Source organism: Pseudorca crassidens, chromosome 10 (genome assembly GCF_039906515.1).
Source record: "Pseudorca crassidens isolate mPseCra1 chromosome 10, mPseCra1.hap1, whole genome shotgun sequence".
NCBI classification, from domain to species: Eukaryota; Metazoa; Chordata; class Mammalia; order Artiodactyla; family Delphinidae; genus Pseudorca; species Pseudorca crassidens.
In genome coordinates this window covers 66,468,281-66,495,149 of record NC_090305.1, presented here as the reverse complement: position 1 = coordinate 66,495,149, position 26,869 = coordinate 66,468,281, and the positions used below count along the sequence as shown (strand labels likewise).

At 44.3% G+C, this 26,869-nt stretch overlaps 1 protein-coding gene and 1 long non-coding RNA gene across 2 annotated transcripts; one reads left to right on the top strand and one right to left on the bottom strand.

The window, feature by feature from the left end:
- Window positions 1-2,272: 2,272 nt before the first annotated feature.
- Window positions 2,273-7,464, bottom strand: FAM240A (family with sequence similarity 240 member A). Its single transcript, XM_067755869.1, has 2 exons — window positions 7,316-7,464; window positions 2,273-2,954 (listed from the first exon to the last, which is right to left on the bottom strand). Exons 1-2 carry the CDS (start codon window positions 7,456-7,458, stop codon window positions 2,852-2,854), a joined length of 246 nt encoding a protein of 81 aa, XP_067611970.1. The 5' UTR covers window positions 7,459-7,464; the 3' UTR covers window positions 2,273-2,851.
- Window positions 4,857-23,831, top strand: LOC137233106 (uncharacterized). Its single transcript, XR_010947298.1, has 4 exons — window positions 4,857-5,659; window positions 7,394-7,519; window positions 20,328-20,381; window positions 23,735-23,831. It is a non-coding gene; the product is annotated as an uncharacterized lncRNA (long non-coding RNA).
- The last annotated feature ends 3,038 nt before the right edge of the window (window positions 23,832-26,869 follow it).

Below are 26,869 nucleotides of genomic sequence, written 5' to 3'. Positions count from 1 at the left end.
TAAAATCCTTGTCATATAATTTCAACCCCTGTGTCATCTCAGTACTAAGTGTCTGTCGAGTATCCTTTCTCATTTGAGTTGAGATTTTCTTGGCTCTTGGTATGAGTCATTTTGGACTATATCCTGGACATTTTGAGTACAAGGCTAGGAGACTCTCCTTTTTATGTATCTATTTTAATAGGCAGTCAATCTATTTATGTTAAGAACACATGTCCTGGCCCACTTTTGTGGGCTACACTTTAAATGTCAATTACTTTTCAAATCCTTTGCTTTTGTGGTCTGTTGCTTGTGTGCTACCCAGAGGCCAATTTGAAACCTATGGTATTCCACACCATAGTTCAGCTCTCAAAGTTTTTGCTGTTTGAGCCTGGTCAATTTTATAAATGGGATGTGTCCAGGACTTGATACATAGTTTGAAAGCATCCCATTCTGCTATGGACTGAATTGTGTCCTCCCTGCCCCTCAAACCTTACCCTGCCCCAAATTTATATGCTGAAGCCCTAATCCTTCATGTGATGGTATTTGGAAATGAGGCCTTTGGGGGGTAATTAGGTTTAGATAAGGTCATGCAGGTGGGGCCCTTGTGATGGGATTAGTGTCCTTATAAGAAGAGACACCAGAGAGCTTGTTCTCTCTGTCCCTCTCTCCCCCTCTCCCTCTCTCCGTTTCTCTCTTTCTCTCTCCTCATACCGTGTGAGGACACAGTGAGAAGCGGCCATCTACAAGACAGGAAAGAGCTCTCACCAGAAACCGACCATGCTGCCGCTTTGATCTTTGACCTCAAGCCTCTAGTACTGTGAGAAAAGGCACTCATGCTTCTCTCCCTGTCTCTTTCCCCCCAGTCCCTGCTTCCAGGGCACTGAGGACTTAGTGTAGGCCTTCTCACCTCTTGGGAGGCATCTGCAGAACCTCCTGGCTGGCCTTCCCACCTTTGTCCTTGCATCTTTCTGTGCAAAGTAATCCTCCTGAACCATGGCCACTGTGGCTCTCCCCTGGCCAACACCCTTCAGTGGCTTCCTGTGCCCTTGGGAAAAGCTCATACTCTCATGCAGCAAGGCCCTGAATGCTGATTTCTGCAGATTCAGCTCTTGCTACGCCTTCTTCTTACTCCCATTCTAGCTTAGCTAAATGTATTCCCTCAAGGCACCCAGGACCTGAGCCCTGAATCTTGCCTTCACTGGATCATGCTTACTTGGGTTTAACTACCCTGTTCTTAAGAAGCCCTCCCTAGACCAGAATGGGTCCCACATCAGGTGGGCACCTTTGCCTGCTGTGGCTCCCAGTGCTATTTAGTCCCTCACACTTATTGCCTTGGCTTTTCTGCCATCTTCCCTAGCCTGTAGCCTCCAGAGTCATCACTTCTGGTTTACTCTGCTGTATTTGGTCGTACAGCACAGTGCCAGGTATGCGGTGGATGAATTAATGCACAACGAATCTTCACATGCATTATCTGCCTCACTTGACTGCATTTAGATTCCAGCAGCAGCGTTTTGCGGTTCGTGATGGGAGGCCTTTTCTTCTGAGAGCCTCTCAGCCTGAAAGCTCTGTCTTTTCTTCTCCTTCTACTTAATTCCTATTTCCCTCTTATACCCAACAAAAATTCCTCATTCATCAATCTCAAAAGAACCCAGCTGGGATTCATGGTTTATTAGTTGAATTGAATCCCAGGTTGAATGAGAGACCATAGCAGGAAGCAGGGCTCCAAGCCCTGTTTCCTGGATCATATGAGTGTGGAATCTGAGGAAATGCTCCCCCAACTTTTCTTGCCTCCTGGTGGCTCCCATCTGGGCTCCCTGGGGATGTGGATGGAAGCACTTTAGGGCACATCAGGGCATTTAGAGGACTGGAACACCACACTTGCTCTGTTCAGAATTGCCTCTGCCTTGCTCTCTGTGTCTCCTGGTAACACTGCCCCTTAAATATGTAAGGCTTTGCAGGCACTGCCTACAACCATCAAGTACTTTACAGCATGTATCTCTCTGCTCCTTTGCCCTGGTTGGGAAATGTTGCACCAGGCCTAGTTACAGTTTGCACTTTTAGAAGCAGCAACCCTGTATGGGGACCTGAGAGATGGCTGGGCAGTGACAATGATATTTCAAAGTCCAGAATCTATGTGACAAGCACTTTGTTGGGGTGGCCAGATATACTTTAGCTGAGCTGACAGAGAGCCAACCAGTGCCAGCACGTGGAGATTTAAAAGAAAGCAACAAAATGAAGAGCATGTATACCAGTGATGGCATGGCAACCAAGTTTTATTAAAATTATTCCGATCTTATTGAATGGTTCTACGTAAACATGTTTTTGAATAAGCCTATTAAATTCATGTGAAGAAAAATAATATTAGATCAGTTAATTTTTAAACCTTATTTTAAGGACTATTTACAATATTTTTATTTCTGCAGATAGGTGCATTTCTTTTCTCATAAAAAGAAAACAAGAGAAAGGATTACATGGTGCTGTTTCCTAGGAGAAATGTGGAGCAAAACTAATGTGCGATGTTTAAAGTATGACCGTGAAAATCATCCCCCCTCATGTGCTTAGAATTTCAAATATTGGGATTTCAAAATTAGAAGATAATTATATGGAAATAAAGTATGCTGCATGGAGCTTTGCTGTTAGATAATCTCGTCTTTAGACACATTGGGGATAATATTCTGGTCCCCATGCAGAGAGGACTGCCTTGGCTAATAATTCCCACTCAGCAGTGGGGAAGGATTCACAGGTAAATCCCCACAGGATTTACAGGTGGGGGAAACAATAGTATGGGATCTGTATGGTATAGCAAAGGGACTCAGGGATTTGCACTGGCTTGTCCTGGCAGAGTGACCTCAGTGCTTTGTATCCTCTTGTGTCAGTGAAGCTCTTGGCCAACATTGGCCCGCTTTTCTGTCTCATCTGAATTGTTCCGTAGTCTCAGCTTTGTTTCCAGTTTCTGCTTCCATTCTTCTCTGAGCCTGAAAATAGAAACAAAATAAACACAAATGGAGTATTCATCTCCATGGCTTTTGGTTCAGGGAAGCTTCCTTCCTTTTTATTCTGAAGGTGTCTGTGTATGCATGTGTGTGCATGCATGTGTTCAGGTTTTAAAAGGTATGCAGAAGACTTGCAAATTTAAATATATACATATTTGAACTCTCACTTCTGTTTGAGCACTATTCTAGTCTTAATTCTCTGAAATTGCCCTTGAAAGTGCAATATCTTTAAAGTACAGGAGGGGGGAAAAAACTTCAATCTAGAATTATTTACCCAGCAAAGCTATCTTTCAAAAACAGAGGTGAGATAAAGTTGTTTTCAGATATGCAAAAACTGGAAGAATTCACTACCAGCAGACTGTCACATATGACATGTTAAAGGAAGTCCTTCAAGCAGATGGAAAAATGACACCACATGGAAATCTGCACAGTGGAACGAAGAGCACCTGGAAGGACATCTGTGTGTGTGCGTATTAATGATTTTTTTTTCTTACTATTTAAATCTCTTTAAAAGATAGTCAGTGGTTCATGGGAATTCCCTGGCGGTCCAGTGGTTGGGACTCTGCGCTCCCACTGCAGGGGGCACGAGTTCTATCCCTGGTCAGTGAACTAGGATCCCTCAAGCCGCACGGCAAAACTGTTAATGATGTAATATGGCGTTTATAACATATGTGGAAGTCAAATTGTACTCTGTATAATAACACAAAGACCAGGAGTGGAGAGATGGGACTATATGATTGTAAGGTTCTTACCCTCTACAGGAAATAATGTATCACTTGAAGGTAGACAGTGATAAGTTAAAGATGTATATGTAAATGTTAAAGCAACCACTAAAATAACACACAGAGATATAGTTAAAAAGCCAAAAGAGGAGATTAAATGGAATCATTAAAAATATTTAATTCAAAAGTAGGCAGAAAAAGAAAGGGAATAAATAACTGTTGAGAGAAAAAGGTGACAAATAACAAGATGGTAGATTTAAACCCAATCATACCAATTAATGTTAATGACATAAGTAATCCAATTGAAATGCAAAGGTTGACAGATTGCATTAAAAAATATCCAAATATATGTTGCCTATAAGAAACTCATTTTAAATATGAAGACATAAATAGGTTAAAAGTAAAAAGATGGAAAAATATCCCATCTTAACCCTAATCAACGAAGGCTGGAGTGGTTATATTAACAACAGACAAGGTAGAGTTCATAGCAAAGAATATTACCAAAGAGAAAGAGGGTTGTTTTGTAATAAACGGTTTAATTCATCAAGAGTATATAATAATCCTAAACATTTATGTACCCAATACAGAGCTTCAAAATACATGAAACAAAATGTGATAGATCTGTAAAGAGAAATAGATCTGCAAATCTTCAGTACCCATATTTCAAGCATCAGTAAAACAGACAAGAAATCAGTAAGGATATAGTTGAACAACACTATTAACCTACTGCTCCCCACTAATTAAAGGCAGTAACTCCCCAACATCCCTCTTCTGTCAGTGTTTGTTTCTCTATGATAAAAATAACAAGGAGGAAACTGAGGCACAGGGAGACTTGCTACTCATCCGGAGGGCTCTTCCTTTGGCATCTTGCTGCTGCTATATTCAATCCTGGATTAAGTGGGAGTGTGGAGGAGGCAGGGGACCTGACATTTGTGAGCCCTGACCTTGGGCCCTGCCCCATGCTGGGTGCTTTAGGCACATTTTCTTTTTTTTTTTTTAAGATCTTTTTGATGTGGACCTTTTTTTTTTTTTTTTTTTTTTTTTTGTGGTACGCGGGCCTCTCACTGCTGTGGCCCCTCCCATTGCAGAGCACAGGCTCCGGACGCACAGGCTCAGCGGCCATGGCTCACGGGCCTAGCCGCTCTGTGGCACGTGGGATCTTCCCGGACTGGGGCACGAACCCGCGTCCCCTGCATCAGCAGGCGGACTCTCAACCACTGCACCACCAGGGAAGCCCTGATGTGGACCATTTTTAAAGTCTTTGTTGAATTTGTTACAATATTGCTTTTGTTTTATGTTTTGGTTTTTTGGCCACAAGGCATGTGGGATCTTAGCTCCCGGACCAGGGATCAAACCTGCACCCCCTGCATTGGAAGGCAAAGTCTTAACCAGTGGACCATCAGGGAAGTCTCTAGGTACATTTTCTTATTCAAGCCTCAGAGCAACCTAATGAACCAGAGCTGTCTTCTACAATTTATGAAGGGACAACATCGAGTAGTGGTGAGGAGCAGAGAGTCTCTGGAGCCAGACTGCCCAGGTTCAGATTAGAAGAGGCAGGAGAAGGATAAATAAGAAGTTAGAGCTTTGCGACCCCACCAACCAAAAGTGTCTTTCCTGCAGTCTTTTTTATGTGCATGGAGAGATCCTGCACACATATATTTTAATGTTTTAATAAACCACAGTTTGTTTCAGAGCTTATTTTATTCACCCCTTGGCTTACTCCTTGCTTAGAGACAAGGTTTTTGCATCTTCCGCAGGTCAGTTTCACTCCACCTGAGGCCTTCTGTGTACTGCCCTGGGGGACACACACGTGGCACAGGCCTCAGTGTGGCCTCTGGTGTGCTGCATGCTGAGTGGCCTGGCCTCGGGGGAGGAAGATGGCAGGGACTCCCCAGATGACTGGCCACCTGACTCAGCTTCTCTGAGAATCCCTGGACAAGATGCCCTGACACAACGCCTCAGCAGGTAGGACAGTCTGCTTTTTCTTGCCTGTGGCCAGGAATATGGCTGAGCAGGTCTCTGCATGTAGAAGAGGCTGGGTTTGCCTCTAGGGCTCAGGACGGGGTTTTGGAAGGTGACAGTGAATATAACTCTTGTGAGTTCATGCATGTTCTCAGCCTAGCAACCATGAACTGACAGTATGGAGTCACGGGCCCTGCCGTTGGGCCAGCACACACCTGTCCCACCAGCAACTGGCTACACACTAGCTGTGGTCTTAGTGCACAGACAGTGGCTGAGCTCTTCCCTATGAGGGGGTAGACAGCCCGACCTGTCTTTCCCTGTGTTCTGTGGGTGACCCCCTGCAGTCATCGAGAGGCAGTATGTGTGAGTGTGGTGAGGTGCCACTGTTTCCAGAGACAGCAACCCTGGTCTGCTCATGTGAGTTACTGCTCTCCACTTGACTTGCTTGCCTAGAACAGGGATGCACACCAGAGGGCTGCGAGCCCATTGGCCCTCCTCCTAGAACCACGCAGGACACCCTGTGTCTTGACCCAAACGAGCACTGAGAATTAATTGGTCATTGTCTCCTTTGCTTGATTGCCCTTCATGGATACATCTGCTGATCTGCTCCCCAAATTTAGTGTAACCCTCACACACTAGAAATGGTGACAGAGAGGAGAGATTTTTCTGTTTATACAGATAAGAACTAGAGTGTACATTTGTTAGCTTAGAAGAATTTATTATTTTTATTTATTTATTTTTGCCGGCGCGTGGCATGTGGGATCTCAGTTCCCCTACCAGGGATTGAACCTGCATCCCCCTGCAGTGGAAGCATGGAGTCACCAGGGAAGTCCTAAAGAATTTTTAAAATTACTGCCCATAACCATAGATGGTGACAGGACCATATGCATGGAAAATCAAAATAATTATGTCCTCTAGGATGCCCATCTAGCATTCCTCTGGGGAAATCAATTTTGCTTTTAAAAAACAGACAAGTGTGGGGCTCCCCTGGTGGCGCAGTGGTTGAGAGTCCGCCTGCTGATGCAGGGGACACGGGTTCGTGCCCTGGTCCGGGAAGATCCCACATGCCGCGGAGCAGCTAGGCCCGTGAGCCATGGCCTCTGAGCCTGCACGTCTGGAGCCTGTGCTCCGCAATGGGAGAGGCCACAACAGTGAGAGGCCCGCACAACGCAAAAAAAAAACCCCAAAACAAACAAACAAACAAAAACAGACAAGTGTGGGTATGATGTGTCCATGTGGGTTCATGGATTGTAACAGATGCACCTCTCTGGTGGGGCATGTTGCTGGTAGGGGAGGCTGTGTATGGCGGGGGAGGGGGTGTATGAAAGCTCTCTACTTTCTGCTCAGTTTTTTTTTTTTTTTTTTTTTTTGCGGTACGCGGGCCTCTCACTGTTGTGGCCTCTCCCGTTGCGGAGCACAGGCTCCGGACGTGCAGGCTCAGCGGCCATGGCTCACGGGCCCAACCACTCCGCAGCATGTGGGATCCTCCCGGACCGGGGCACGAACCTGTGTCCCCTGCATCGGCAGGCAGACTCTCAACCACTGCGCCACCAGGGAAGCCCTCTGCTCAGTTTTGCTGTGAGCCTAAAACTGCCCTAAAAATTAAAGTCTATTTTTAAAAATTAATTATCAATAATAAAAAATAGACAAGCCACATACTTTGCCAGTGCACTTCTTCCCAGGCGATGCTCTTCTGATTCTCGGTAGTAAGTCTGTTTGCCAATTTCTCTTTCCCAGAAGCGTTTGAGCTCGTCACAGGTGTTCCGGCAGAAGACCTCCCGGCGGACGTACTGATTGTTCATCCCCTGAAAAAGAAAATATCAGCCAAACCCCCGTAGAACACGCTCTCTTGGACTCTGGAAGGTACAGACCCTTGCTATTTACCTGAGGGAGACCCAGGTCAAGCACAGGACCTAACGGGGAGGTACACTGGTTTGTTGACAGGATCCAGGGATGTGAAGGCAGAAGCTCCCTGCTGGAGCCTGGCGTGTCTCAGGCACCTAGCAAATAGCTCTGTCCTTCCTTCCTCCTTACAGATGAACGGCCCCTTGGCTTTTTATCAGCAAGTAGTGTGTGACAGGCATTTTATGTCTTTAGTTATCACCACATCCCCATGAGTCAACATTCCCTTCCTCATTTTAAAGGTGAGACATTTGAGGAGTGATAGAATTTGCTTGTGGTCCCACAACTGTAACTGGCAGAAGGCAGGCTGCACACTTCTGAATGTTTTCAAGCCCTTTACTAAAGAGGTTTGTCACAGAAAATGGTCCCAACATCTGACACAACCGAGCAAGCAGCTTTGAGGTTTGTGCGTACCTGTGTGTGTGCACATGCTTGTGTGTGAAATCATACATATCAGATACTCAAAAATGGTCACTTTTTTACACGAAGAAACCCCTGCCCAACTCCTAGACCTTGGCTGGTCTAGCAGACAGGTCAAAAGCAGGGGCTGGAAGGTGAGAGTGGGTGCGGGGAAAGGAGTTAGTGGGCTACTGGAAATGTCCAGGGAGGAGCTATGACCAGGGGGTAGAGGCAAGGGTAATGAAGGCATTCTGGAGGTGGTCAGTGCCACGTGGTAAACAAAGGTGAGGGATGTCAGTGGAGCTGCACTGGCTGTGCCTGTGCAAAGATGGGCAACCAGAGGAGGAGGGCCATGCGGAGTGACCTTGAGCAGTGCTGGACAGAGTTTGAGTTGCCTGGGCGTTAACATTCAAGGGGAAGTACTGAAGGGGCATCTGGACACCTGGGTCTGGAATCAGCATGAAGGTCTGGATCACAGCTCTCTCAGAGGGACTGACAAGGGCAGTGGGGCAGGGTGGAAGCAGAGAGGGGTTTGAAGCCAGACATTCACTGCAGACCTATTTGTCCATTAACTTGATGCACCTTCTGTTTGACAATAAGTTCTCCAGGCCTCAGACTCCTCATCTTTAAAATTTCTCTGAAGATTAAATTTGATCATGAATATTCAATTGTTTCGCAGTTTAGAACTTTTGTAGTTCTAAAACCTCATACTGTATAGGATATAGTGTAATCATTAACAATAAATAATCATCACAACCTCCCCCAACTTTCTTTCTATAGACATGAAATAATTCTACTTCTCTTCTCTTTTCTTTCTGGATCAGTGTCTATTGACCTTGGCCGACCTTGGAATCACTTGGAGAGTTTTACAAAAAACAAATGCCAGTCCCCAGGGAGTCTGATTTCATCAGCCTGGGATGTGGCCTGGGTGTCAGGATTTTTAAAAGCACCCCCCGTGATTCTAATGTGCAGCCAAGGTGAGAACTCCGTCTTTGATCCTGTCCTCTTGTGCGATGGGTCAGAGCTGGCCCCAGGGACGCTGAGGTAGTGAGGGCTGAGCATAGGGATGTCACAGCAACAGCCATCTTGCAAGGTAAGCACTATTCCGCAGGTTAGAAAGTTGAGTAGCAATTTGGCTTTATCGAGGTCATACAGCTGGTAAGTGGGGCAGCTGTCGTAATCAGGGCCCAGGCCCCACCCACTGCCCCCAGCTGTCCCCTAGGGAGGAGGAAAGTGACTTTCTTATCCCCTGGAAGTGCTCAGTGATCTCATACTTTCCTGGCAAAAGAGCAGAGATCCAACTGACCTTGCAGTAAGCCCTCAGAGTTTTTAGGAAATGTGATTATCCTATGTTTTATTTAAATATATTAAAGCATGTACTGGTGCTCAATAAATATTTATTGAATTGAATAAATGCCCCCCCATCTCCAAGTTATCTTTATCCTGAAGAGCTGGCCTGGAAGTGGCAGTGGTCCCTGTGGTAGTGCTTCAGGCATTGAGGGAAAGTCTGTGAGGCCAGTGAGGGGAACCTTGGAGTCACCTGGCCTGGTCTGAGGGCTTCGGGGTGCTTCCTAGGGGCAGGGACACGCAGGACGAGTGGGTGGGTAGGAGCACCCAGGATGCAGGAAGTGGACTGTGCAGAGGCCTGTGGTGAGAGCACCACAGAACCAGAGTGACAGAAGCAGTTGGGGTGGCCTGGGGTCGAGGTGAGGGAGGGGAATGACTGCAAAGGGGCCTGGGGAACCTTTTAAGGTTGTGGAAATGTTCTGTATCTTGCTTCTCATGATGGTTAAACAACTGTATACAATTGCCAAAACTTACCAAACTGTACATCTAAAGCAGGTGGATTTTATTACACACAAGTTATGCCTAAATAAACGTAGAAAGGGACTTCCCTGGTGGTGCAGTGGGTAAGACTCCACGCACCCAATGCAGGGGACCTGGGTTCGATACCTGGTCGGGGAACTAGATCCTGCATGCGTGCTGCAACTAAGAAGTCCTCATGCTGCAACAAAAAGATCCCGTGTGCTGCAACTAAGACCCGGTGCAGCAAAGATAAAAGAAATAAAATAAATAAATATTATAAAAATAAAATAAAATAAGCGTAGAGAAAAATTGTCTTCTGTCTTTGGACTGGAGATTCATCCAAGCTCCCCAGCTCTAACCTCCTGGGAGACCCAGCATCTCATTGTTAGGGTTTAGCCCATTCCTTCACGGGTAATACATGTTTCTGGGAGCATTGTGTTTTCTGGCTTCTAAAATGTGCAGAAATGTGATGAGGAAGATATCAGTAGTTGGAAAGCCCTTTGGAAACAAAGGGGATTGTCCTTGATAAATAAATGGCTCTATTCGTCTGTATCTGCTCAGCTAAGAATACCATCCACCAGACTGCACTCCGCTCAAGAGAATCAATAGTATTCCTTCCAGTCAATCACCACCAACCCAGAAAAGCCATAACGTCAATGACAATTATGAACTTTCCTTCACAAAATTAATGAGTGCTTAAAGAGAACGACAGTGTATAACACCTTCACAGAATTCAGTTAAACAAAGTGTGTTGAGCTTGTCACCATCTGTGAGGCATTTGTGCTGCACCAAGTGCCAAATGATGTTAGTGAGTCAGCTGAAACAAAGACACATTTGTCCATTGTGAGCGCTAATTGCTGTGCCAACCATTTAATCTCCTAAGTCTCTGGTTACTCAGAGTATTAAACCCAAACTGAGGAATGTGAGAGTTATTTTAGGAAGAATTTTGACGTATCAGTTATTCCTGTGACTCTCGGCTAGTGTGGCTCACTGCATCCCAGCTGACTGTGTGTGCCACCAATGTACTTCTTGCATACCCAACACCTCATAAGAGCAACTATTTCATGGTTTTTTTTTTTTTTTTAACAACATTTCAAAAAGCTTCATAAAGATCATGGTTTGAAATAGGGTTCCAGTTCCAGATAAAATGGAGGAAGCACACTCTACCCGTCTCTCCAAAGAACGCAGCTCCAAAGCCTGGACAGAATACTCAGTGCAACTGCTTGTGGACTTCAAGAAGTAAACAGTAGCAGGTGGATTGGAGAAGAAGGCCAGAATTCCAATTACCATTGAATGGCGCTAAGTTTTCTATTTTTATTCTGGTATCCCCAGTTTAGACTCAAGTCAACAGGAAACTCAGAAGTGGGAACGTGGACAGAGAGAGCTCCAAGCAGTCCTCTGATTCTAGGAAGAAAGGAGACTCCTGATGCTCAGAGAATGAGGGAAATCACTAGTTTTCCTTTTCCCTATTCTTGCTGGTCTCCAGGAAATTCCAAGGCGAGGGAGCTTGGCAGCATCAATGGAATTGACCAGCAGCAGGGCCTGCAGAGATGCAAAACCCACCTGCTCAGATAGGAGGAGCTGTGGTCCTACTGGATGGAGCCGACCCTCGCTGCTTTTTTCTCTCTCTCTCTCTCTGTCCTCTCAGCACATGACCAAGGTGTGGGTGCAGCCTCCAGAAGTGCACAGCAGAGCAGGTAACTAAAGCCCTAAGTTTCTGGCCAGAGGATTGAAAAAGGGGAGTCCAGGGAATTGGAAATTACCAGGGATACCACGGAGGTGGGTATCCTTAAAAATTGCTCATGAGCGCCTAGGCTGGCCTGTGGGCTGCACATGTGTGGATCTGATCCCAAAGAGCAGAACTTAGTAGGGAGGAAATCACCAATGCAGAAAAATTGGGCAGCAGCAGCAGCCAGCTAGATCTAAATGTAATGTATAGATCTCTACCCAGTGACGACAGAATACAGATTCTATTCAAGTGCCCATGAAGCAAATCACAAAAAATAAATTCCTGGAACTAGTAAGTGAGTTTAGCAAAGGTGCAGGATATGAGTTTAATACATAGAAATGAGTATATGCTACCAGTGAACAATTGAAATTGAAATTGAAGACAATCCCATTTACAATAACTCCCCCCAAATTAAATACTCAGATATAAATCTAACAAAAGGTGTGCAAAATATGGTTGCTAAAAACTGCAAAATGCTGATGAATGAAATAAAAGAAAACTTAAATAAACGCAGAGACATATCATGCTAATGGATTGGAAGACAACATAGCAGAGATATCCGTTCTCCCAAAATTAATCTGTAGATTTATTGCAATTGTAATAAAAATCCAAATTGGATTTTTAAAAATAAAGACAAACTGATTATAAAACTTATGGAAAGGCAAAAGGACTAGAGTAACTAAAGCCCTTTTGAAAATGAAGAATGAAGTTGAAGGAATTACACTACCTGATTTTAAGTCTTACTATAAAGCTACAATAATGAAGATGTGTGATATCGGCAAAAAAAAAAAAAAAAAGACATCAGAGATATGTCTCAACAAATAGTGTTGGAACAATAAGATACCAATATGCAAAAAAACCCAAACCAAAAACCCCCTAAACCCCATACCTTATATAAAAATTAACTCAAATGGATTATAGATCGAATATAAAATGTAAAGCTATAAAACGTTTAAGAGAAAATATAGGAGAAATATTTTTTGTGGCTTGAGGCTAGGCAAAGAATTCTTAGACATGACAAAAAGCACACTTCATGAAAGAAAAATTAATAAATTGGGCTTCACCAAAATTAGAAAATTTTGCTCTCCAAAAGGAATGAAAAGACAAGATACAAACTGAGAAAAAAATATTTGCAAATCACGTATATGAAAAAGGATTTGTGTCCAGACTATATGAAGAACTTTCAAAACTCAACAATTTGAAAGCAAGCAACCCAGTTAAAAGATGGGCAAAACACTTTAGCAGACACTTCACCAAAGAGGATGCACAGATATCAATTAAGCATGTTAAAAGATGTTGAACATCATTAGCCACTAGGGAAATACAAATTAAATGAAAAGTGCAGAGATACTGCTACATCCTTATAAGAATGGCCAAAATAAAAATTTATATATTGACAATATCAAGTGCTAGAGAGGAGAGGTATGGAGCAATTGGAACTCTCATACGTTATAACTTATAAAGTTAAACATATTCTCACCATATGACCCAGCAGTCCCGTTGCTAGTTATTTAGCTTAGAGAAATGCAAACTTAACATTCTAGCAAAAACCTGTACACCCACACACAGTTCTATCTGTCATTGCCAAAATGTGGAGACAACCAATAGTCATTGAATGTGTGAATAACTGTTGAACATCCATAGAATGGAATACTGTTCAGTAATAAAAAGGAACAAACTGTTGCTACTTTCAGTAACTTAGATGAACCTCAAAGGCATTCATGCTGAGTGGAAGAAGCCAATCTCAGTAGACTATATACCCTCTATGATTCCATTTATATGACATTCTCAAAAAGACAAGGCTATAATAATTGTCTGGGGTTAGAGGTAGGGGGAGAGTATAACTGCAAAGCCATAGCATGAGGAAACTGGTGTGTGGTGGGGAGGGGGTGATGTAGTTGTTCTGTATCCCGATTGTGATGGTGGTTACACAGAGCTGAATGTGTGGTAAATTCTTAGAACTGAGAACACACAAAACAGTCATTTTGCTCTATGTTAATATAAAAATCAAAATTTAAAAACAGAACAGAACTATTTTTTACTTTTTGCTATTTGATAAGATTCAGTGATTGCAAAGTCTAAAGATGATTTACCATCCCTGAAACACCACTGAACCCTGCTTCTCAATTGTCACATGGACCAGCAGCGCTGGCATCACCTAGGAGTTGTTATGAATGCAGAGTTTATCAAGACCAAAATCTGAATCAAAATTTGCATTTTAACCTGATCCCTAGATGATTCATGTACATAGGAGAGTTTAAGAAGCTCTGCTTCAGAATTACAAAGACCAGAATTTAGCACATCCTCTTAAGCATCAGTCTTCTGAGGAGCCCACTATGGTTGAGAGTCTCTATCTGAACATTCCTTGAGGATGTTGGTTCCTCTGAGGGTTTTAGCATCTCTCCCTCCATATGCACTGTTTTCATTTACAAGATTTCATCTTATCAGTGCCGTGTTAAATGAACACTGGCACTGATTTCTGGCGCTCTCACAGAGTTTAGCTTGTTTTGAATGTATCACTTAAATATATAAATTAGATATGGAAAAGCCCCATTAAGATTTCTAAGTCATTCCCAAGCAGATGCAAAGTGAGCGTTCAGAGGGAAAGATGAACCCCAGTGGCTGAAAAAGACAGGGTCACAAGGAGTCTATCCATTTGCTTCCCCCAAGAAATACAAGATGAACTTCCATCCCAGGCACACTCAAGTTCAAAATCCTTTACCTTTGAGATGAGTCTGCTGCTGTCTTGATACAGTGTCAAGGAGGGTGAGTATTGCAGCTCTAGGATTTGCAAAGTCCACGGCCTGTCCTGAAACCTCAGGGCCTCAACCCTTTATATGCCCAGTGGAGGTGTTTCAGAAATGCCTCAGCCTTTCAAGGTTACAGGCACCAAATTAGCAGAATCACAGAGGTCTCATTCCAGGGACATGGTGACGTGCTTCCTGGTGAAAAATAGTTCCCATTGCCTGTTCCCCCTACCCACCCAAGGGCAGGCGAGCTTCTGCCCTGGCAGGCCCTGCAGGGACCATGACTTGGCTGGAACCAGTTATTGTTCAGAACATGCTCTGGATTATCCGTGAGCTTAAACCTGCTGTGCATCAGGCAAAGCGGCCCTGTGCCCTTCAGAGGGTAAACGAGCCCAGGATGGTGTGACAAGTCACACTTTGGGGTCACTTTACAGGACGACTTAGAGATGTGTGTTGCCCTTTGGAGCTGCTAATCCACTCGGGGAGCTTGGTGATGACATTTCACAGTTTGCTTAGTTGTCCCCCAGCAGGAGCAAGAACTGGACACCCATGACCATCTTCCAGCAAAGGCATCAAACCGAGAAGGGCTTCTCAGTTGAAAGGGGCCTTCAAGCCATTTCAAGGAGCTTGTTGTGTTCTTGGGTTAAACATCTGGGATGGTCCCTGTCTGAGAACAGTCAGGTCATCATCAAACCCTGCTAGGCTACTAGTAAGCATGCTTATAACTTAGTTACATGAGTTTCAGTGTCAAAGCTCAAACCTCCACTGCAAAATCTGAGGGCAGTGAAGCAAGTGGAATCGCTGATGTTGAATCTGCAGAGGTATTCTAATAAGTCTTTTCTCTCCGAATATGAATGCCTAATGGAGCAGCAGAACCAGATGGTACAGTGGAGGTTTTCTCATTGGGGAAAGAGGGAGGTAGATTTGGAAGCAACCCCTCAAAGCACCACCTATTCAAAATGATAGCAAGAGCAACGCTGATATCACTGGATTATATGTAAAGTAAAAATACCCATTTTGCTTTTAGTGTTTTTCTTTTGATACATGTTATATGCAAACAGAGAGGATAGGATAAAAAAGCTAGTAAAATATTTCTACTGTAAGTTTTTAGTACCCTTTTCCTCTTTAAAAGAAATCCACGGTGGAACAATATTTAATAGGTGAAAGATTAACTTGAAAGTTTTGTTGCTGTTCTTTTTTTTACAGACATGTTATATGCTGGGAAAACCTTTTTGGTTACATGAGCTTCTTCAAATTTTAGTGAAGCCATTAGCAAGTACTTTAAGAAAAAACTTATCAAACTAAGCTTCTGAAGTGTTGCTATTTCCTCTGTGCTCACAAGTGATCTGAAAACCTACTTAATGCCCTGGCATGGAATTTCACAGCCTCTATAATTTGTTTACTCCAAAGGACACACATTTACGATTTTCCTAATTTGACTGAATTTTGAATTGACAACACAGAGTCGAAAGATAGACCCATACGATCCATGACGTTGCTGAGCCACTGAATTCACCAACCCTAGAGGCTCCCTACGTTAGGAACTCAAAATAGTGGGAACGTAAATTTCCTCTATAGTCTAAGTCAGTTGAGATGTTCTTTCCCATCTTTCTTCCTAGAATATAATCTGTTCTTTCTCCTTTTCTCTGCTTTCTGAATTTTCCCCTCCTCCTCTTTCTGGTAAGGCTTCCACACACACTGACTCACACAGACGTATTGGACAGGGCATGCACTTGGAGGCTCTGGATCTGGATCTCGGCTCTGTCACTAGCCGATCCACACCAGCTAATTAGTTTTGCTAAGTCCCAGCTTCTTCATTGTAAAATAGGAATGATTAAACCTGTAGAGAGATATAATAATGGTAAACAATTGTTTTTATTTGTATTATAAATAACAACTAACATTTATTAACTCTTTCTAGGTGTCTGGTACTGTTCTAAGATTTATAGGTACAAACACAGTATGATATACATCATATACCTATGATCAGGGACTGTCATCACTCCCACTTCATAGATAAGAAAACTGTGGCCCAAAAGGTAAGCATCTTATCCGAGGCCTTATGGATAGTAAGAGACAGATGGGGGTTTGAACCCAAGCAGCCTGACTTCAAAGCCCTTAATCCAATGTGAGCTCCAGTATTGTTAAAGGTCATACCCAGATTTCTCTAGGTCTCTGCCCTGTGCTTCCATCATCTGTTCCCCAGCGATAAGTTACACAGTGAAGGGGGTTGAGACTTCATGCAAAGCTGTGGGGCTGCCAGATAAAGTGAGAAGAAAGGACACCACTCAGGCCAGACTCCCCAGGGGACATCTCTTGGGAGCTGAGGTCATGGCAGTGTCAGCAGGGCAGCCCATACAAGCTCTGTCCGGGGCTTGCTGTTTTCTTGGTTTGAACTTTTTATTTTGGAATAATTATAGATTCACAGAGAGTTGCAAAGAAATGTACGGGGTGGTACTGCACATCCTTCACCCAGTTTCCCCCAGAGTTAGTACCTTTCATGACTATAGTACAATAGCAAAACCAGGAAACTGTCGTTGGTACCACCCACACAGCTTCTTCAAAGTTCCACCCATTTCACACGCCCTTGTGTGTGTGTGTAGCTCTGTGCAGTTTTATCATATGTGCATATTATGTGTCCACCATCGCAGTCAAGATACAGACTTGTTCCACCGTAAGGATCCCTTGTGTTGTCCTTTTATACTCACAGCCACTTCCTTCCTTCCCTCCACCCACAACCTCTGGCAACCACTAATATATTCTTCATCTCTACAATTTTGTCATTTCGATAATGCTATATAAATGGAAATCATGCAGTGTGTAAATTTTTGACATTGACTTTCTGCACTCAGCCTGATTTCCTGGAGATCCATTTAAACTGTTGTGTGTATCAGTAGTTTGTTCCTTTGCTGAGTAGTACTCCATGATGTGACTGCATCAGCTTCTTTGATTTTTTACCTGTTGAAGGGTGTTTTGGTGCTTTCCAGTTTGGGGCTATTATACACAAAGCTTCTATGAACATCTGTGTACAGGCTTTTTATGAACAGAAGTTTTCTTTCTCTGGAATAAATACCCGAGAGTTCAATTGCTGGGTCACATGGTAAGTACATGTTTAGGTTTTTAGAAAAGTGCCAGATTACTTTCTGGAGTGGCTGTACCACTTTATATTCCCATCCTGCATATATTTTTTTAGTGTCTTCCTTTTCACTTGTCATGTTTTGCTTTGTTTTTTTTTAAACTTTTTGTTTTAAAATAATTTCACACTTAACAGAACCTTTGTAAGAATCGTACAGAGAATTCCATATCATCACCAAGCTTAACCAAATGTTCATTTTGCCACATTTGCTGTAGCATTTCCTACATCTGTCTCTCTGTATATACCTATAATCTCTATCCATCCATCCATACATACATACATCATCTCCTTTCTGAACTGTTTAAAAGTGAGTCGCAGACATCATGCCCCTTTACTCTTAAGTACTTCATACTTCAGTGTGTATTTCCTAAGAACAAGGATGTTCACTTACATAACCACCATATAATGGTCAAAATGACGAAATTTAAAATTATTATCTTACATACAAATGGTTTTCAGATTTTCTCAATGCAACTGATAGCAGTTTGGAATCCAATCCCAGATCGTGTGTATACTGCATTCACTTGTCACATCTGCCTTAATCTGGAACACTTCCTCAACCTTTTAATTAATTTATTTATTTGGGTCTTTCGTCACACTGACAGTTTTTAATTCTATAGGTCAGTATTTTGTAGAATATCCCTCCACTTGGTTTTGTTTGCTCTCCTGTCATCGTTAGAATCAGATTATGGGTTTTTGGCATAAGTATCAGTGGAGTGATGTTTCCTGCTCAGGGCACCCTAGCAGGACGCACAGATAGCCATTTGTTTCTATGTTGGTGGTGTCTCTGTTGATCATTGATTAACGTAGTGTCTGCCAGTTTTATCCACTGTAAAGTTATTATTTCTCCCTTAATTAGTAAGTATTTTGTGGGGAACAAGTAGGAGACTGTAAATATCCTGTTGCTCATCAAACTTTCAGCCTCCACGTTTAGCAGCCACTGATGACTCCTGCCTGAAACATTTTTTGTTACAATGGTTGCAACTGTAATTTTCTAATACCCTCTTTACTTCTACATGTATTAGTTGGCATTCTACAGTAGAGTTTGCCCTTCTCAACTATCTCTCAGTCTATTGGTCTGTCTATATATTGTCAGTATGGATTCATAGATTATTATTTTATTCAATGGATTATAATCCATAGTACCATTTAAAAGTTTGATGCCCAGATGGTTGCAGATTTGGCCAGGGGGAGCCTCTTCAAGCTGGCTTCTGTGTCTTTTGACATGTCCCCATCCTTCTTTGAGGACCTCCTTACTTTTGGCTCAGCTTGTACCTTTCCTGCCCCTGCACTGGAATCAGCCGTTTCTCTTTGCAGACCTGGCTACTTTTCTGGAGGAAGGTGTCGATACACCAAGACCTGGGTGCTGGGTGTGCTTGCAGTGGAAGAGTCACAGCTTCCGAGCCCTCTCAGCACCCAGGTTTCAGGCTTTCTGAAGCGAGTTGTGGGGACGCTGCAGAGCCTGATGCTGCTTGGTTGGTTTCTAGTTACATTTATTCCTAAGACAGCCCAATACAGTGGAAATGGGACATTTTCTGAGGTGAGGGTTTGAACAACTCCCTCCTTGAACTTGGCCTGACCTAGTACGGCAGCTGCAAGAGCCGTGCGGCTGAAGCAGTCCTTGGAGGACAGGAGAGAAGCAGGGGCCACAGTCCTAGGAGAAGACTGCCACCAGGCAGAGCATTTTGAAAATGCAGCTGCTTTGCTCCTCACATAGCTCTTGTCCCAGAGGAGACCCTGATAGATGGAGATGTTTTTGCTTCCACTATTGTTGCTGTTGCCATCGTACACAGTCTTTCTCCTTTCTTGGAAACAAGGGATTTGTACTGATTCAGTTTTTGATATGGGTTGTCCCAACATGGTGAAGGAGAATTCCAGGGGTTGACAGGGCCCAAATGAATCTTGAGATGTTTTCATTCAGCGCAGCATATACTCTTGGCTCTGAGAACTGTGTTATTAGATGTGGTGAGGATGGGCAGGGAGAGAGTGAAATAAATAGCATGAAAACATGCCTCTCCTGGAGGAGATAACAACCCAGCTTAAAAAACCCTCCCCCCAAACAGTCCAAGGGAAACCCAGTTAGAGAGACCAGCCTGCACACCAGGAACCCTAACCATCAAGAGTCATTCAGCTCCAAGCAAGTGGGGACCTGGTCCAGCCATCAGGTTCACAAATGAGACTTTGTGAGACATCCCATTTATAAGGAAGGGGGCTGCTTTACTAAGCTTGGAGGCTGAGTGGAAGCAAAGACGTTATGAGTCATTGGTCAGAAGAGGGCTGGCAGGAAACACACTTGCAGCCCAGACTGAGGAAGTGGCAGAGCCCCCAGGAAGGGCCATCTCTGTCCTTTGCGATGGGGCTCTAAGAAGCCCCTCGTTAGAGGAAGGTGCTTTCGTTCAACGCTGAGCTGCAGGTACTGCCCCTCAACAATGTTAGGCCTTTTACAGGCAAGTTCAAGGTCAATAAGGCAGAAACTGGGGAGCCAACACGTTGCTTTAGCTGATCCCGAGCTCTTACTAGCCTGGGTTTTGCAACACTGGGAGTATTTGTGTGGGTTGCATGGTGTTCCTAGCCCTTATTTGGCTGCTTTTCTGGGCTAAGCTGACTGGACCAGGAAAGGCCTTCCCAGGGCTGGTAGCCCCGAACTTTCCTGTTAACGTAATGATGGTCTCTCTTCCTAATACTCCATGGAGTGAGTTCCATTCCCTGCAAAAGCTCACAGTGCTTTACACATGACATATTAGTTATCCCGTTGTTTCCTATTTGGAAGGAATGTAAAATTAGTAAGAAGATAGAATGTTTGAATTTAAGTAGAGGAGACTAATTTTCTATGAGAGAGGGTAGGGGAAGATGAAACTAATGTTTATGTATGTTATATTGTGAAGCATTTGATGTTATATTGTGGTTCTTCACTGACTGTCCTCACATGAGGTTCTTGTCCCTGTTTTATAGACATGAAAACTGATTCTGGGAAAGATTGAACAACATGACCACGATCCCACAGCTGTAAGTGGCAGAGCTGAGGCTCAAACCTATGTCAGCCTGACCTCAAAGCCTGCAGGTGCTCTTAAAGCTGGTATGTTTGTATCTGGTTGAAATTGGCCCATATAGTAGGCACACAGAATATAAATAGTAACTAGTCTTATAAAACACGATTAACATTGTGTCATTTGAGCCATACTTGACTAAGACATGTCAACATCCCTGGTCATCTTCACAGGGAGGAGGGTAGGGGATTCAAAGTTAAATCTTTGATACTTAAATAGAAAATGACTATATCCAATGTGGTCAGTTAAAAAAACAGATGACCAAATAAATGTCCAAATAGAGTGGGATTGTTGGGGTTTGATCAACAGAAAGTGAGGACTTGGAGTCTAACACTGTGGGGTCTGGAATCCAGTTTACTCCAAGTGATTCCTGACAGCTCAACTTCGTTAGCTGTGCAATCTCTGTTAGGAGATGGCCAAGCATTGAGTGGGAAACAAGAAACTCTGATGAGTGTACGGCCCAAAGACCATACCACCAAGCACAGACAGTTAAAAGGGGTGCACATGGCCAAGCTTACAAAGGTATGATGACTTTCCCACACAGCATCTTGAGGAGAGTCCTGACTGCAAATATTCCAGCCTATTATCCCTTGAGGATGATGCTACTTAAAGATTATGGTCTGTCTTTTTTCGCTTTGTGAAATATGGTCACCATAAGCAAAGAGGTCTCTGTATGGCTGGGCCAAATCCGAGAGAAGTCTGGAGGTTGTGTTAGGAGTCTGCTGCAGGGCTCTGTCCCTGACTCTGCCATCTCTGGGTGGCTTTAACCTTAAACCTGTGCTCCTTCACCAGGACCCATGGGTTGTTAAATAGGAAGCAGCTGAACATCTTTCATCTCCCTCTATCTTCTCTCAGCAATTCCTTTCTCAGGCCTGATTCCTTACTTCCAGGCTCCACTTGACTTCGTGGAGCGGTCAGGAGCCCTGAGTCATGATTGTGATCCTGCATAGCTAAGCATTTAATACTGGTTTTGTAGGACATTTTTTAATTCACAAAATGCTTTCAATCACATTGTCTAATGAGCTATCAACAAGGGTGAGGAGAAGTGATAAGAAGTGTGGCAAAGATGACAAAAGGCGTAAGATGAGCTTGGGAAGGGACCTAAATGATGCCGCTCCTCTGGTGAAGGAGGATAATGTTTGTGAGCCGGCCTCTGAGTGCCAGACAGCCTGGGCAGAAGCAGAACAGGACTTGACAATCACTGACCCATAGGTCAGTGATTTTCCAAGACCCTTGCCCACAGCAGACCCCAACTGATACAGAGCCGGGAACTGGAATTTCTCTAAGAGTCATCCACGGCAAATGCTGACAGAAGCTTCTCTCTGAGGCTTCAAATGCCTTCACGTGGTCAGGACCACAGGCCCGCTTTGTGATGCATTTATCTGTCCTCCTGGAGGTTTACCTTTAAGAACCTCATTTAGAAACACGCCTTGCAGAAGGTAAGAGTTGTGAAATTGACAGGGCCTGGGCTTGTGTCTCTCTTGGCCTGACCTTTTCCACCCCTTTATGAATCTGATCCGTATTCCATTACCTTTGGAGAAGCTGTTCTTACTTGGCAGGTAGGGGGTGCCAGTGAGTGAGCTGCCTGGATTACACCAGCATTTCCGCCAGTCTTCCCTGTCGTCCTCTAAAGAAAAATGAGAGTAGGGGAAGATTTTCTGGCAGTGGCATGGGGAAGATTATTTTGGGCAAGGACTTTCTGAGGTCTTTCCAGACACTAAAAATTAGGCTGCTGAGTCCAGGCACCTCTGGCCAAGCACGTCCTTACTGTTTCAAGGGTACAGCTCGGGAAAGGGAGGCGGCCCGCAGAGCAGCAGCTCTCTGGCCAGCCCCTAGGCTGGCTTCATGGAGAGGGGGTCGGGCTGGTAACAGTGTGATGGAACTCCTCCTCCGATCCCCGCCCAGGATGTGGGTGAGTGAGAACATGTGTGCGGGGAGCGGCGTGCTGATGCCCTCTGTCAGGAGCTCAGGTGATCCGTGAGCCAGCACCCAGCCAGGGCTGCCTCTGCACAGTGGTGATGCCAGCAGTTGGACCTGAGGACCTCTCTCCACCCACAGTCAGGACCCTGTGCTCTCCAGGATTTCCTGTCACTGGTCTGCTCACTGTAGTGATGAGATGTGACCTGCTGCATAAAATGGGGCTTTATACCCCACAGAGCAATAATACTATTGTTTCAGATTTGAATGGTGAACTTGACTATTTCCAGTTGCTCCATACTCAGCACCACCTGCTCTGTGCTTTTTCCCTTTGTGTAGTTGTCTCTTCACACCCCAGGCTACGGGCACCATGGTCTGTGGGGGTTATGTCCTGTGTGTCCTGATGTGTTTGCCCCAGGCACCTAGGACAATGCTTTGCATATAGTGAGCGTGTTTTTTTTTCCCCCTACTAAATGTTTTTAGCTTAAAGAAAATCAGTAACAGTAGATTTACTTTGATCCAAGCCCACATGTTTGGGATGAGAATGGGGCTGGGGATGAAGAGTTATAATGTAGTATGGGATTTAAGGACCTAGAATGTGGAATCAGTGTTGGAATCTATCTTCACCTACCAGCTGTGTGGTCTTGGGCAGGTTAGTCACCCTCTCTGAGTTTCAGTTTCTTTTTCTGTGAAATAGTTACCCAACACTATCGTTGAAAGCATCAAATGGGATCATATGTGTACAAGTTTTCTAGCAAAGTTCCTGGCAGAGTAAGCCCACAATAGATGGATGAGTATTAGAAGCAATTATGAGAACATTAAGAACCAGAGGGGTTAAATGAATTGCCCCAATGAGTAGTATTTGTTCTATTACACTACATTGTGGGGATAAAAAACCAATAGAAAAGCAGCACAGGCCTGGAGGCTACATATACACAGACAGAAGGTTAATGTAAATCCTTAAGAGATAATCTAATACAAAATTAGGCAAAGGACATGAAGGAGAAATACGGGTAGTCAATAAACACAAAAAGACATTCAGCCTCATTTTCAAACAATGCTAATGACAGTAATAATGTAATATTAGGCTAAAGTATTTGCTGAAGGTTAAAAGGGCTGATGCCCAATGTTGAGATGATGTGGGAAAACAGGCACTTTCAGAGTCATTTGGTGGAAAAGTAAGCTTAAAAACATACTGTTACATCAATTTTTTAGGGTTAATGAGTTGCTTTATTTTTTTAATAAGTAATATATGCATGCTTTTTTTGTTTGTTTTTTGTTTTGTTGTGTTGGTATAAAATGTTGAAAGCACACAGAGATACCTAGAATTAGACATGAATGCCCCCTTCACCACCACATCCTTTTGCCCCAACTCAATCCCGCTTTCCTTTTCAGGTACAACCACTCCTGAATTTGATGTGTCTCCTGATCCTTTTTCTAGGTATATGTACAAATATATGTAGAAATAAGACGTGTGGCTTTTTAAATATAAGTGCAATGTTACACACGCATGTTTTACCCATAAGTTCTTTCCAAGTCTATACATATAGATTCATGCTCTCTTTTTAACCAGTACATGTTAAGATGTATCATATACGTTGTTATGGATACACAATACCTGTTTAATCGTTCCCTTATTTATAAGCATTTAGGTTATTCCTAGAATTTTATGCGTACATGTGCAATTCTTTTGGGGGGGGATAAATTCAAAGTGTAGCCCGTGTAAATTGGGGGCAATCCCGCCAGGTTGTCCTAACAAAGGCTCTAGGAACTTATTTTCACCACAGACTTATAAGAAGGCCTTATTATTTTTATAAGCAAATAGGCCTTATTTTTTATAAGCAAAAAAATATTTTTAAGGATAATTTCGTAGTTCGTGTCCAACTTTTACAATTCCACTAAAGCAATTACACGAGTGTACAAATATACAGGCATAAGGATGATCTTTGCAGAGACAGTGAAGAGCTGGAAACCAACCAAACACCCCACAAAAGATAAAAATTCTGGGAGCCTCTGTCCTGTGTGCAGGGTAAGGATGGTTAAATGTGTCAGGAGAGCCCCAGGTTAGGGAGGGGGTGTTTAAGCCCATGCACCTTACCCTCGCTGCACTCATCTTCACAGAATCCCAGCGCCTCTGGGTCTCTCCCTGAACACACCCAGCACCCTCTATGCTGAGATGGGGGCAGGGAACCAACCCATTGTAGATCGCACACCAGCCATCAGGGGCCACAGTTTGGTGACTTGTTGGGTGGGCTCAGGACTGGGCAGATGAAGCCTGGGCAGGGGTTCAAACCAGCTCTGGGAACTGTGGATTCGCAGAGCTGCAGAGGGTCAGGCTCACCTGTGGTAGGAGCACCACCTGTCCTGTTTCCACGGTCCCTTCCTCGGGATTTGCTGCAGCAACACGGCAGGGGAAGTGGTGAAAGCACTCTGCAAACCCAAATCCACTAGGAGTAGAGTCCATGCAGCTTGTGGAAGCCTCCCCACTCTGCCTTACACGTCCTGCCTCGCGTACAACCATGCACTGCAAATAGTGTTGGGCAGGCACAAGTTTTTTTGTAATTTTAAGAAAGAAGGGAAGTAGAAAAAATGCAGCAGGCACATAAAGAAAGCCCTGACCCTAAGAATAAATAAATGAAGAACACTCTCATTAGTTAGTCTATGAAGTTCTACCTTAAAATATCTGGGGAGAGAGGGTGTTAGGAACTTAAATAATTTGTCTTTATCTCCCATCACATTGCAAGGCCTAGAGGAGGAGCAAACCAGGACTTCCTCAGGTACCTGGGCCTCACCTGCCCCAGAGAATGAAGAGAGCAGTCTCACCGTGCAGTCTGGGCAAGACACCAGGATGGTAAGGTAGGTGGGTGGTCAGTTTGCCCTGAAGAATACAGACAGCAGCCCTGGATTCTGGGAAGATGGTGACACACATGTTTGTCCTGCCTTCCTTGTCCTCTCTGCACTTTTTTTGGGTAACACCGCTACCTCGAAGCCTATCTGAGCATCATGTTCTCCTGAGATGCACAGGGAAGGGAGTGGATCTGGGCTTCATTCTCTAAACTTCCAGGTGAAGGCAGTTGACCAGAAGCCATGGGGGGTGGGCTTGCCTCTCCTCTAGGTGTGGGGCAAAGTCCAAGCTGGTCAGACCCTGTCTCTCCCTGACAGGAGACAAACTATCTGCTGCCCAGAGGGGCCTTGGTGACCCTGGGGGACCTGGAGGGACCTGCGGGGCTGGACTGACTTGCTCCAGGACCTCACTGCTAGGACAGCAGCCCCTGGTCCTCACCCCCAGGGTGCTCCTTCTGGTCCTCCGGCAGAGGTCCCAGTTTGCCAGGCCATGTTCAGCAAACCTACAGAAAACTGACTGGGAGAACTACAGACCACAGAAGGAAAAGGAAACCGCAAAACCCACTTGCCAGCTGATCCCCTTCTAGTTCATATTTTACGGCACATCTTAAAGGAGTCGGCATGAACCAGAGACTCCTAGAATGTGGTTCAAACACCAGGTGCTTCAAGTGAGGAGCAGTCAAAGAGGTGAAACAGAATCTCGAGGCAAAGAACAGCATCTCGATCTCATTCTGAAAAAGAGGGGGGAAACGTGTAATGTGGATGGAAAACTCCAATGAGAGGAGTTGGGGCCATGAAGGTGCTAACATGAGAGTCTGGGAAAAGCACATCAAGTAGGAAAAGTGAGCAGCCAGAGAAGTCAGGAAGGAAACAGAAAGAAAAGAAAAAGCCTTGGGAAGCAGTGAGAAAGCTTGTCAGTTCAGGAACTTGGGGAGAAGGCAGAAAGGGGTCTGTGAAGGTCACTTGGAGTCACTTGGTGTTAGCTTTGGGCTCTTGAGTGACAAGTCAGAAACCATCTTGCACTTAGTTCCAAACACTTTGAGAAATGCAAAAAGTCAGAGATTTTGGAGCCCGTGTGTCAGCTGGTCTCAACTCACTGGTAAGAAATTGAGAAGTGATGTGATATGCCCTGGGGCCTCATGGCCAGGGAGGGACAGAGGGGTCGTGAACTGGTTTTTGGTTTTGAGTCACTTCCTCCCACCCCCATGTTTCTTGCATTGGAGGTGGATCCTGGTCATTGCTGGGCATGAAGTCCCTGCCCTGCACTGTCCTGAGTCCTGACTCTGAATGAGGCATTGTGTCCTTACTGGGTGCAGGACTCAGTCTAGTGGGGCCCCTGCCTGCTCTTGCTCTCACGTCATCCTCACAATAATCCTTCGATCGTGGATATCGGTATCATCTCCAGTATAGACACAAGGAAAGTGAGATCTAGAGAATTAATGTCTGCCCACGGTCACGGAGCCACTGGGTTTTCTCCACAGCGAACCCATCACTGTTCAGAGTTTCTAGAGGTGGTTTGCCTTGTTAAGAAAGTTTCCATACAAGGCAGTACAGACTCGAAACCCTGATCAGTCACCACTGCCTGTCCCCTTGGTGACCGAATGCCTCCTTGGCTGTACGCCTGGTTATATATTTGTGATACCACACATTTTATCCATGGCATTTGCCTAATAAAGACTGGTTTTA

Coding starts and splice junctions, on each gene's coding strand:
- FAM240A (XM_067755869.1), bottom strand. CDS start 7,458: ATGAACAATCAGTACGTCCGCCGGGAGGTCTTCTGCCGGAACACCTGT. Junction 2,955..7,315: donor GGAAGAAGTGCACTGGCAAA/GTATGTGGCTTG, acceptor TTCTATTTTCAG/GCTCAGAGAAGAATGGAAGC.